This window comes from Gekko japonicus, unplaced genomic scaffold (assembly GCF_001447785.1).
Source record: "Gekko japonicus isolate JY-2015 unplaced genomic scaffold, Gekko_japonicus_V1.1 scaffold243, whole genome shotgun sequence".
Classification (NCBI taxonomy): domain Eukaryota; kingdom Metazoa; phylum Chordata; class Lepidosauria; order Squamata; family Gekkonidae; genus Gekko; species Gekko japonicus.
In genome coordinates this window covers 821,486-835,148 of record NW_015168053.1, presented here as the reverse complement: position 1 = coordinate 835,148, position 13,663 = coordinate 821,486, and the positions used below count along the sequence as shown (strand labels likewise).

Sequence of the window (13,663 nt, the reverse complement as noted above, 5' to 3'; positions counted from 1 at the left end):
TAAATATGACCAATTTTGTCCACAATCAGTATATTATAACATGAGTGATAACTGAACAGTTCAACGTTTTCAATGTTATAAAGTTTAACTCAAAATCAAAATATGCTGCTACTGTAGTTGTGACTGTCTGTGAAGGGTTTTGCCCAAATAACACCCTTTCTTTTGCTTGCTACAAAGTGATGCATTTCATGTTGTTAAAGCAATAAAATAAGTTTAGACTGGATAAGAAAGCAAGTATTGCATATATTTTAATTTTTCCTCAGATTATCCGCCAAAAAAGTTTATTTTTAAACCCTGTATTTTACCCATCCCCATGGTTTCAAAATGCCTGGGAGTTTTATATCTCTGGTTGTGAGGGTAAACTGGAGATGGGGAGACCTATGTATGCCATTCTGAGCTCCTTGGATTTAGTGTAGGATAAAAACAGAAAGCTAAATGGGTGGGTATTGATGAGCAGTAGCTTGTTATGGGTTTGTCATATCTCATATCTCATAAAGGTAGTATAACATTCTTCTATTTTCTTAGTTCATGTTTCCCAACTTCCTTTTACAGCATCTGTCAAGATCAAGGTTTGTTCTAGAGACAAAAGGGCAACCACAGGATGAGGAAGGCAGTCTCAACCTTGCAGGATTTCTCAGACCATGACATGGTGCAGTTCTTCTTAAGACCGCAGATCATTACTAGAACATTAGCCGGGGTGAGAAGAAAAGACAGCAAAATTAAATGGCAGCCTCATAATTTCTAAATGAAGATTACACATACCCACAGGCTCTGTTTTCAATCAGAAAGAATTCCATCAACAGTCATTTTCATAACAAATACTTATTTTAGAATAGTATTTACAAATGCTAAAGGAAGCTATAGGACACACAAAAGATAGCAGACATTTTCTCAGGCATTTTCAAAGTGATGTTCATCCATATCTGCAAATATGGATTACATAGAAAGTATACTATCCTGATTGTCCTTCCTCACATCTTTATCACATCTATAAGATATTTACAACATTTAGTTTTTGTTCTCAAGTACGTAAAGTTTTACAGTTATACTTTGCTTGATAGCAAAAAACCAAGGGTTTCTGTGAGGCAAAGCTCCCCGAATCCTCTCAAGGATTAACATGAATAGTAACAGCTTTATTCCATCTTGCAGGTGTTGCTAATTAGGTCTTTCTGCCTACATAGCCCTTATCATCTTCAAGGCCAGAGTTTGAAATGTGGTAATTAGCTTCTCATGAGAACCTGTGGCCCATAGGGTGGGGGTGATGAGGAGGGTTCCAGCAGGAACCTGATTGGGTGTCATTATCACCTAATGCTTCTTGGCCAAGAAACTATAACTGAGCTAAGAGCCTGGAGAAAGGAGGCTAGCTTGGATTCTAATGGACTAAAGACCTAGACTATGATATGCTCATATTGCAATAGACAGCAATGTAGAGAATGCATAAGCTATGGCTGACTCTTGAACTTAAGGTTTGTGCCATCTAACGCAGGTCTTGGAAACGTGTTAAGCTAGTTTTTCTTTTTCTTGCTGTGTGATTTTAGAGTGCTGTGTTGCCTGTAGATTAAATATTTTGTTCTGAAAGATCTTAAATAAAACTTTATGTAATTAAAAAAAAAGTTTGGCTACTTGTGTACATCAGCCCTGGGAACCTACAGAGTTCAGCCTTGGACTCCTTGACAGTTTTAATCCTATAAAGAACATGAGTACTTGGATAGATTTCCTGGAGCTGATGTGTACATTCTTTTTCCACCTCCATGTAAATGTGGGTAATCAACACTAGTATACAAATTTCTAGCTGTACATCTATTCTATGTCATTTGAATGTGAGGTTTGTTCTGTTTGTGTTACTACTTTGGTATTTAAAAGATAATAATCCCTTAGATAATAGACAGTATAATTAAAAATAAGTTAGTGTAGGGATTCCCAATGTGGCATCCATGGGATTTAAAAAAATGTGCTATGATAACAACTGCCATCACAGCACTAGGATATTGCTGAAGGTATGTTAATTTTAAAAGGTAACCTGGTAAGCAGAGCATTTGTTTGAAATGTTGAATATTTACCACTAGAGTTATGCATAACCTTACTTCCTGACATTTTGTGGCTGGCTCTGCCTCTTGTGATAGCCATTTTGTGATTGTGTCCACCACACTGTGCCAGAATTCCATAGGCTCAAAAAAAATTGGTCGTCCCTGAGCTAATGCCTGCTAAAATCTTAGGTTCGATGGCTTAATTTGAAGGAAGAGATTCATATAGATGTCACAAATGTGTCCACGTCTGCAGAGAAGCAGCGACTTTCACTAGGGCAACATGGTGGATGGAGGAGTAATTCTCCAGTGGTCCAGGGTGGGGCAGTCTAAAATACTGGGAAAAGCTTCTCCCTATAGGCAGGCAGGGTTGCCGATCTCTTTTGCAATTCTTGAAGGGGAGGGGTTTTTCTCTCAGGCCCGTTTTTGGCCCTGCCTCAGGCAACAGGATGTTGGCTGTTCTCCGTCTAGAGCACTACAATTCCGACTTTATTTTCTATTTTCTAAGTCCTCTTAACTTTCTAAGTTTTCCCTTGTTTGCCTTTCTTTTCTTCCTCGGAGATCCATCAGGGAGAGGGACGGACTTTGCCCCTGGCACATGACACGTCTTCAGCAGGTGTAGAAGGAACTGAGAGCTACTAGCAGCAGCAGGGCTCTCTCCCTCCAATTCTGGTGCTTCCCAGGATCTCCCTAACCACAGGGTCTCCAGCCTTTGGGCCGGGAGCTTCCCCAGTCACTCTCTCTACAGGATTGTTTGCAGCTACCACTTTGGAGTGTGCCAAGCCCTCCATGCAGTTTCGAATCCTCACAGGGTTGGCTGCACACAGTGGAGGTTTTTCCTCCAGCCCCCCTTGAACTTCTGAACCCCAGTAAGAGGGGCCCTAGCTAAAGCCCTGGGTGGGTTCTTTATTAGTTTGTGTTTTTAAAAAGTGGGAAATGGTGACATAGATGGCCCTTTCCAAGTCTGGTCCCCTGGATAACACTGCCTCTAGCCTTGAGCTCCCCTCCTCACTCTCTCAAGCCTCTCCACATGGGTCCCAACATGGGTCCAAACTGGCAGGTATTCCTGTTTTGGACCCTTTAGGATAATGCTCAGGCTAATCACCAAGCCTGGATTAAAGGGAAAAATGAAAAGAGAAATTAGAGAAGCCATCTCACAGACTATTCCTAAACCTAAGAATTCCTCCATTTCTCTTAGTAGACATAGTGCATCAGGTAGTAAGGGGAAGGATAGGTCCTCACACTCTCTTCCCTACCCTAAAAGAAGGAGACTGGATCGTGCCCTCCCCGCTGCGCGGGCTCAGGAACAGGACTCTTGGGATATGAGGAACAGGACTCTGAATGCTCTGATTCTTCTTCTCATAAGGAACAGGGTGAGCTATCGGATGAGGAAGAGCCCATAGTCACCACTGTGCAGACTTGGCTTTTCCCTCAGGAAGTTTTCCACAAGATCCTTCCAAAAGTATTATGTATCCTGAAAATTCCAGTGAATAATAAAGAGGTGGAAGCACTTGATCCAAGTAAACCAGCAGGTTCTGTCAGAGCCTTCCCAAGAACAGGGTTGTTTCCACTCGGGATTCCCTTCCCAGCGGTGTTTGATAAGGTGGTACAGGCTGAATGGGAGTCCCCAGCCAGACCTAAATCAAATCATCCCATCATCTCTAAGTTTTGTTCTCTGGTACCAGAGGCAGCTGAGTGTTTCAGATTGTCATTGGTAGGTGACCCCGTTGCTAGCTTGAGTTCTAATTCAGTCCTACCTGCGGAGGCAGATGAGGATCCTTGCAACTGAAGAATTGAACAGTGACTGCGCAAAAACCTTGAAGCTTCTTCGACCTTACTCAGGGCTTCCATAGCAAGCTCTCTTTTTGCCAGATCTCTCTACTCTTGGACTTCAGACCGTTCAGCTGCAGATAGTGACATACCTAAAGACTTAAAGGATGATTGAAAGAAGATTGTCTTAGTGGCCTTCTCAGCAGATGCTTCGTTGGATGCAATTCAGCTGTCAGTTAGGGCCATTCAAATGTCACCACCAGGTCCAGGGCACCTTTTGAACCCATGGCTACTTGTCCTCTTAAGAAACTCACCCTTAATGCCATTTTTCTTTTAAGCATCACCTCAGCCAGGAGAGAGTCATAACTTAGAGCTCTCTCAGTGGACAAGGAGCTGTGCATATTCCATAATGATAGAATAGTGCTTCGCCCAGATCCAGCCTTTGTCCACAAGGTCAATTCCACCTTTCATAGGTTGGAGGACTTGATTCTTCCCTCTTTCTGCCCTAATCTCAAGCATCCTCAGGAAAAGGAGTGGCATTGTTTGGATGTGAAGAGGGCCTTAAGCTTTTACCTTGATAGGACTAAGCCCTTTCGCAAGACGGACTCCTTGTTTGTTTCAGGAAGACTTCCCTAGGATACAGGGTCTCTACATCTACTGAAGGCTGTATAATTCTCGCCTACAAGTCTGCAGGTTTAGATCCTCCAGGTGTTATGGCACGCTCCCTTAGAGGGGTGGCAACCTCAGCAGCATACAGATCCTTTCCCTCCTTAGAGGTCATTTGCAAGGCTTCCACTTGGAAGTCTGTCCACTCCTTCACCAGGCACTACAAGATTGATAAACTGGCCTCTGTGGAGGCTGCCTTCAGAAGGAGGGTCCTGCAGCATGCCGTCTTGGTCTAGGAGCCAGGTCTTTCCTTCCTAGGGACACACTTCTTTTCTATGTCCCAGAAGTTTAGACTACCCCACACTGGATTGTTCGAGAATGGAAGATTTATCTCACTTACCATGAATCTTCCTTCTTGGTGGTCCAGGGATGGGGCAGTCTATTCCCACCCAAGGGTGGTTTCTGGATTCAGCTGCTGGTATGGAGGAAGCATGCTGTCTGGTCCTAGGACTTCCTCAACTTTCTATCATCCTTCCTGTTCCAGGTGCGCTCCTGGGGAGTGTTTCACCTTATATTTGATGTTTGTGTCTCACCTCCACACTGGTATGTGGTTTTTCTCTTCTGTTTTTTAGAAGTAGTTATTGGTTCTGGTTAAAAAATTTTGGAAGAGGGAGTTTGATTGCTTCAGAACCAGACTGGGGCCTGAGAGAGGAGCCCGTTCCCTTCAGGAATCGTGAAAGAGATTGGCGACCCTGCCTGCCTATAGGGAGGAGCTTCTCCCAGAAGTTTAGACTGCTCCACCCCTGAACCACTGCGAAGGAAGATTCACGGTGAGACAAATCTTCCGATATCTGACTTCCTGCCCTTCAACTTGATGCCTGCTCTGTGCATTTCAGTTCTTGGAGTGGTTACAAATATATGATGGATTAATTGTAAAAACAGGCATAAGTAACACCTTAGAAGTCTCATGATATGCTAACACCATTCATGTTGAACTGCTCTGTTTCCTCTTTCAGGTTTTCTCTTTGACTGTATTTGCCTCCTTGGTGAATGAAGGGTACCAAAACCTGGTAACCTCCTCAGAACTACACTGTGTGCTGAATGAAAATGATGCAGCATGCTGCTATGGTATTACAGTGGGTGCACTCTCCTTCTTCCAGAGCCTTCTGTTTTTGGGTTTTGATATCTTCGACAACACTGTGACTAGTTACAAGTTCAAGTATGCCATTCTTGTATTGGATGTCACCTTCTCCAGTAAGTAGTTTTCCTTTCTCACAAATCCATTGAATGACAGTTTTAGTATGTTCAGTTACTGGTGGTGAGGGGCCTAATACAACTGCAAGGTGTTCTGTGACAAATCTAGCTTCTTCACACATTCTCACCCCAAAACCTATAACTGAAGCAATTCCCATTTAACTTCTTTGCCTCTCACAAAACCTTTCCTTATATCTACTAACCCTAACTTTCTGTTTTCAACAAATTATCATTACTTGTTCTGCTATCATTTCCATTGCAGCTTCTTACCATTTGACAGGGATGGGTATTCAGGGTATTGACAATTATCCCACTAAGACGTCAAACTATAGAGAAGCATACCGGCCCCCTTTTTAAAACAGCAGAGCTACAATCTATAAATTGGCGCAAAGCTACTGCATTGCTTTATTTTATGTCTTCCTTTAAAGATCCCTTTTACCTGTAGTTGACCTGATGCTGCTGGTGAGAACAGACTGCTGCTTTTTATACTGACTGAGTAAGGTATTGTCTTATTGTTCCTCTGCCTGTTGTCTCATCTCTTGAGACAGCCCTTGAGCTGCAGGGCTCACAAAAGACGTGACAACACCTGAAGACAGACAAGGAAACAATGAGGAAATACTTGTTCCACACAAAAGACTGTCATTTTCTCATGCTGTTTTACTCCTTGCTGTCAGGGTTTATTTGAGAAGCATGATCACAGCAAAATAGTGTTTCAAGCAGCGCAGTGTTGGTATTGTATATATCTGTGTGAAGCATTTCTTAGGCCCTGGCATTTCCCAGTATTTACACAGGTCTGTTCTGGCAAAATTTGATGTCACTGAGGCATGTCTGGTTTTCTGCTTCCACGCACTCTTCCTACCTTTTTTCAGATTAACCTGGCCTATTGAGTACATCGCCTACCCAATAGCCTTCTCACAATACTTCAACAAAAGTTTGTTCATTTTCACCTCTTTGAATAGTGTGCAATCGCTTCCAGGATCCCTGCCCATCTTGATAATGTCCACTGTACTTCTACCCTAATACCTGTCTCTCTTTCTTTGCCCATCCATTCCTATATCTCTGCCTTCCTAGTTTTGTCTAGGAGTGCATCTGTTCCTGAATCTATGTTTTTTCTAAAGTAGGCTGATGGTTCTTTTAGTCCTCTACCCATATCTCATGCTGACTAACAAATTAATCTTGTCCTGCCTTTCCTTCTGTGGTAGAACAGAGCGAGTGCAGTTTCTTCTCTCAGAACTCAAGAATGAATTCACTAAAGCATAAAGATAGCATTTTAATGCATGTCAAAAATTGCTTTTTACAATGCAAATATGAAACCCAGGGAGAAACGGAGGTCAGGAATTTCGCAGTTTGTCCCAGAGGTGGAATAATGAATTTCTCAGGAAGAAAAGCAATACATTCTTGTGCCTCTGCGTTTAAAGCCAAATCTCTAACAATTATGGATTAGCAGAAAAAAAAGATTATTCCACACCTATTTATCATGAAGTTCTTGCCTCTGAAACATCTGGCACTGACCACATAGGAGACAGGATATTTGGCTGGCTGAAGCATAGGACAATCTGATGTGATCTGGCAGTTTTCCTCTATCCCTTATTGTTCATCAGCTAAAAAGGCAAAACCCTCTTTTTAATACACCTGCCAACTGTGCGGCATTGTTTGTTTTAGGGAGCGATTGCCTTTCTAATTCCTGAAGGCAGTCAGTTTATCCATGAAAGCAAGAGCTTTTATTAGAAGTGGAGCTTGTTTGATTTGTTCTAGAAGCAGTTATATTGCTGTTGCTGGAGCTACCTTTTTTGGTGCTCACTACAAGATTGCTCAGGTTTTTTATGCAGTAAGAATAATTCAGATTGGTACAATAGTAACACTAGAAAACTTACATAAGCTGCACTGGCACATTAGAGGGAACACAATAGTTTAACTTTTGGGGTCTTTGTCCAGTAGTCTTAATAATCCATTCTTGTTAAATTGACAGCATAAAACTAATTACTTTGCATTGGCATAAATGGGCCTTCTGATCTTTGCTAAACTGAAATTTAATAATGAAGTTTATTCTGTTGGTTAATGTGGTAAAGACAGTTCATGTCACAAGGTAGATTTTGTGATTTCTGAAACTTGTACATTTTTGTAATATTACCTAGGTTTTTCCTCAGCCCTGAATTATATACAAATACAAAATAATAAATGAGCCAAGAAGTTATTTGCACCTGCCCTGCTGAGGCTTGAAACCAAACTGAGGGGGTGGTTGCTATTTTAAGCATTTGTTGTTTTTGAATAAAACCCTTGTACATTTTGTTAATGCCTCTGGTACAATAGCCTGCTATAGTCTGAGGAGTGAATGTTCACATTTTTCGCAGTTTCTAGTGTGTATGGAGGATTTCTAGAACCAGTATCTCTGGGGGCTGATGGATTTTTTCAGAAAAGGTATTTCAAGAGGAGCAATGAATCAATGAATAAGGTTCAGGTCCAGTGGCACCTTTAAGACCAACAAAGTTTTATTCAAGATATAAGCTTTCATGTGCATGCACATTTCTTCAGATACATTGAAAAAGTCTGTATGCACACGAAAGCTTATACCTTGAATAAAACTTTGTTGGTCTTAAAGGTGCCACTGGACTCAAACTTTGTTCTGCTGCTTCAGACCAACCCACTTGAATCTAAGATAACTGAATGAACATTATTCACTCCACCCTCCAAATTACCAGTCTCTCAGGATGCTATGCTCTAGGATGCTATGTGAACCTTCAAGTGCTTGTTTGATACTGTAAAATTTTCTTCCCAGTCATCTGGACAGGTCTGTGGTCTGTTGGATTCTGTTTCCTAGCTCATCAGTGGAACCGGTCCACTCACCACTACCTGCTGGGAGCTAGTGCTGCACGGGCTAGCATCACCTTTGCCTTTTTCTCCATTCCATGCTGGGTGAGTCAGTCAAGTATCCCCTTTTTATTACAGTGTAAAGGGACCACCTATTGAGAAAGCTATGGAGGAAGGGTATAGTCCTGCAGAGCTGCAGTAGAAGCAATGACACCTTCATCTTACCAGAGACAAAACCAACTTCTTCCATGAAGCAGGTCATACCAACCCTAGTCACTATAGCAGATAAGGGAGGCAGAAGGGGTTAGTGTTTTCCCTACTATGTAAGATTACTTATCTGTTCGAAATGCTACACAAGTAGCTAAACTAATCCTCTGTAGCATGCCCAGATAATACTAAAACTGAGCCAAGACTAAACTAGTATCCTATTGCAGTGTCATTGCACATGAGTTGGAGTTTGTGTTTAGAGTGACTGCCAAATTGACTCACAGTGGCAGGGTACGTTATCACATTAGTCACAGCAAATGAGAGACAAAAAGCATAGTTAAGAATGTCTTATTACTGGTCTAGAGTTGGTTTTGGTACCATTTTGAACAGACAGTTCAGAACAACAATCCATTGACTAGAATAGGAAATTAGACACATATTCAGAGCAGGCAGATTGGCTGCTAGTAAAATTCATTCAAGAAAAGCCTTAAAGCACACACACAAAATAGGATTATGTAGGTCAGCAGCTTCTCAGTCTTCGACATTGACCTGTTATATATGGCAGTGCACGCGCACACAAAAATTCCTTTCTGATCTTTCTTATCTCAAAATCTTAATTGGTTAGAAGGGATATATTTTAGGAACTCCTGTTGCTAGATAACATCTTTTCTAACCATACAGCTTAAGGAAATTGGTAGGCAGGCTATACCAGTAGTATGATTTTTTAAAACAGTATTTGGTGTGTCATGCCCTCCTAGAGATAGATCCCAGAATCCCCTGTGACAATATAAAATGTTAAATCTCTCAGATTGCACAGTGGGAATTTCTAAAGAGCCAGTTTGGTGTAGTGGTTAAGTGTGCGGACTGTAATCTGGGAAAACCGGGTTTGATTCCCCATTCCTCCACTTGCACCTGCTGATGTGACCTTGGGTCAGTCACAAGCTCTGACACAGCTGTCCTTGAAAAAGAGCAGTTTGTGTCAGAGCTCTCTCAGCCCCACCCACCTCACAGGGTGTCTGTTGTGGGGAGGGGAAGGGAAAGGAGTTTGTAAGCTGCTCTGAGACTCCAAGTGAAGGGCGGGGTATAAATCCAATCTTTTCTTCTTCTTCTTCTTCTAAATTAATCCTGGAACCAATGGTGTGTCTAAGTCTCTAATGTCACATTACAGAACATACTGAAGTACACCTCTTAGTTTATATGAAGCTTTCATCTTAATGCAGGATGAAAGCAGTGGAATGGCATTCACAATGCTGGGGAGGGAGAGGAAGACCACTTTTTAAAAAAATTAGTTGTGAGTTGCATGTTTCAAATGGGCTCAAAGGTAGGTCCTGGTGTCTACAAATTAAAGGTATGTTGGCTAAAGGATTATGAAATATATTGCATGCTAATTCAGCCTTCCAGAAAAGACAGCAAGAGAGGATGCACAACGTTGAAGAACTTAGCCTGTGTGCTAAGTGGCAGAAATCATGACAAGCATAGACCCCATTTTGGAGACCTTGGCTGGGATGGCGGGGTATAAATTTGATAATAAATAAAAATAAATAAAATTTTGGTCAACATGATTAGATAACTTCTAGGTCTGTGCTGCTAATCCCTGCTGAAATAATTGGACCAATACCACAAGCCTATTTTTGGTGCAGGTACAGGTGCAGGTACAAATAAGATGCTTCTTTAGAACACAAACACAAAGAAAACAGGGAGGATTTGCCAATTTCCTGTCATACTCTTAAGGCCGCAGTACATTTCCAGCAATTCCAGAGTGTGTTGAGAAGCTGCCTGAGGAGTGAGCTCCTTCAGAACATGTTTATTCGTTCATTCCTTGTGGAAGTAGGTGACTCACACTTCCCATCAGCAAGCTGCAGAATTAATCAGGAGGAGCCTTCACATAAGAGCAGTTGCAGGCCTTCATTTATAAGCTGGCACAGAACAAACCAGAACAATTCAGAACTCGGTCCAGCCCATTGGCTTGAGTACACTAGATCAGGAAGGCTGAGCAGTTAACAAAGATTTTAACTCTAGCAGGGATAATTTGAAACAGCTAATCTGACCTCCAGTCAAGCACAGGGCAATTTAATTCCCTCTACTTACCATAGCAGCCAAATAAGTTGAATTTGCTGAAGGCACACTTTGATCATAGTCTTATTTACAACACAAATGAGAAACTGGAAGATTTGCTGTCAGTTTCGGAAGAGGTAGTTACAATTGTAGTACATTTAAGAACAACGACAAAAACAGAAAAATTGAATTGGCTGTCTTATTTTCAGGGGTTTTTTTTACATTTAATGTTTATTATTTAATGTTCAATATTCTCAGGCTTCCCAGAAAAACCACAGCATTTTCTTACTGAAGAACAAAATAATCCATTACCTGGCTTCCCCATATCACTTTATATTTGTAAATGCCCACTGTGTTTTTAGAAAGTGGGCTGGTTATGATATAATGCTGACAGTGGCTTTATGTAAAGTACTTTACCCATACAAATAGCAGAGTGATCTTCTAAAAACACAGTGGGACTTGATTCTGAATAAACACAGTAGGGCTGCATGGCTAAAATGCTTCATGTACCTAATCTGAACTTCTGGTAAATTCATCAGATCTTCCCAATTTTCAGCATAGAAAAATTAATAAAACTTAAAAAAAAAAAGATCTTCCCAATTTTAAACTATTTTTATGATTCAGGTAGAAGTTAATAACATCACTACATCAAATCTTGTTTACTTTTCAAAAGCCATTTATGTTATCAAAATCCGGCCAGATTCTCTCTCTTACTGTGCACATGTACAAGGAGCTCTCACCAGCACTGAAGAAACATTTTTCCTTTCCCTTTTGCATGTGCTAGATGCCTGCAAAATGAAGACAGTACTGCCAGATGACAGCTAGCTCCATACATTTACTTATTTTGTGTGTATGCAAGAAAATATTTTAAACAATATGCTAATTTTAAAAGGCATCCTGCTTAGCAGAGCTTCTACCTGAAATGTTGAAGAGTTATGCTTAATTTCACTCCAATTTTGTGGTTGGCTCAGCCTTCTGTGGCAGCCATTTCGTGGTTGTGCATGCCACCCTGTCCCAATTCTGCAGGCACCCTCAGACTCAAAAAGGCTGGGGACTCCTGCACGAGAGCGACTAGTGAACTAAACACCCTTTCATACTTGCAGCTGGGTTGATCTGGCTACAATAGCTGTTTTAAGGTTATCTGATAAAGGAATCTTGTACTCTTGAAAACTCACCCCCCCTCCCCAAAATCTTGCTGGTCTTTAAGGTGCTACTGGACTCAAATCTAGCTCTTCTAGTACAGACCAGCATGGCTTACCCTGTGAAACTATGTTCTAAGGTTATAATGCATTTGACTAATCAGTTGATGGTATCTCAGGAATTTGATGGCTTTTTTGTCCAACACTTATGAAAATGCACATTTTACCCAATTATTATTTTGAGCACAAAAGACTTCCAATTTACCCAAGCATTATCATTAGTTGAAAACTTTTTTTAAAATGCCCAGAAATTGTCTATATAAAATCAAAAACCTTTTTTCTACCTTGGCTTAATTTTTTCTAAAGAAATAATGTTATCCATTTATGGTTTGTGTTTCTAACAGAAAATGCTTTTGTTATAAAACAAACCACATTCTTGGAAGAGTTAATATTAGCTATTTACCATGCACTGTTATGCACAGAACTTCACAGGATGTCCTCACGGTAATAATTTTTAAATGCCAAAATATAGTGATTAATCTAAGACTAACTCTCAGTAATCCAGTTTTTCCAGAAACCAGCATTAATATTCTTGCCAATTAGCCCATACTCAACTCTCTTATTAATTTATGTTCCTGAACCCTGAAGTTTATCAGCAGGGGTGGTGGTCAACCTTTTGTGTAGTTAAATACAGTGCCTGACCCACCTCCTCTTCTCCCTCCAGGTGTACCTGGCCTGCCTTGCTCTGAAAAACCTCTGGGCTGAGCCACCTATTCCCTACAAGCGGTCTTTGGATGAAGGATCTGTTGCATTGACCACCCTTTCCTCTTCCACCACCACCACCTCGTTTCCCAGCAATGTGGGGTACCCTGAGAACGTGGGTACTGCCTCTTACCCATCCACTCCTGTGCCCAACCGACTGACCTTAATGAATTCTGATGCCTAGGCAATTATTTATTCATGCAGTGAATAAAGAGAGAGAGAGAGAGAAAATCCATTGCTTTATCAGAACATTCATAATTTCTGATATATAAGCTTGCCACTGCTAAAAACAGTATGAAAGTTAGAGGAACAAGAAATAAACAAGAGTGATGCCCAGGATCATTCTAAAAGGGAGAGGAAGAGAAAAGACAAGAGCCAGCCCACATGCTAAATAACATGGCTCGGCTTTGCAAAGTCAGGGGTGGTCACTCACTTCCTGCTCAACTTGTCCAAGCTCTTACTCAAGTGTTGCAGCATATACCAGATACATCCCTTTAAAACCAGCACAAGCAGTCCAGATAGATGCACAGAGACCTTACAGCCTGAGAAGAGAACTAAGAAATACATGTGTGCAATTGCCACAGTACCATGCTGTGTTATCCCAGCTGAAAACAGCAGTATAGAGTTTTGCAGGCTAACAGGCCAGGACATCCATCCATAATAGTGCCAGGAAAAGCAGTCAGCTGTCAGCAACTGCTGCTTACCTCAGTCAAGGAAAAAACAGCCAGGCTTCTGCTGAGGAGTCCAGGTATACTCCTTCTCTTACTGGATTGATACACTCATATAAGACAGATGCTTATTTCTTTTAAGAAATTCTTCCTATATATGGGATTGTGTGGAAAAATTTAAGCATAGAGCAGGCTATATGCATGGGTTTTACCACAATCATGGTGGCATTTTTGCTAGTTGGTGATTGCCACAGGCTACATCACCCATCCAATTCCACACAGATATTTCTCTATGCAGTCTCTTGGACAAAATAAATGGCTAGCTTAGACATGCGAACCACCCTACAGTGTCAAATTACCCATTAATGAT

General features: G+C 41.3%; 1 protein-coding gene across 1 annotated transcript; it reads left to right on the top strand.

The window, feature by feature from the left end:
• The first annotated feature begins 601 nt into the window (after positions 1-601).
• On the top strand, positions 602-12,809 carry SYNGR4 (synaptogyrin 4). The gene is made up of 4 exons (XM_015414391.1): positions 602-697; positions 5,417-5,654; positions 8,431-8,567; positions 12,588-12,809. The coding sequence occupies exons 1-4, from the start codon at positions 602-604 to the stop codon at positions 12,807-12,809; spliced, it is 693 nt and encodes a 230-aa protein (XP_015269877.1).
• Positions 12,810-13,663: the final 854 nt, after the last annotated feature.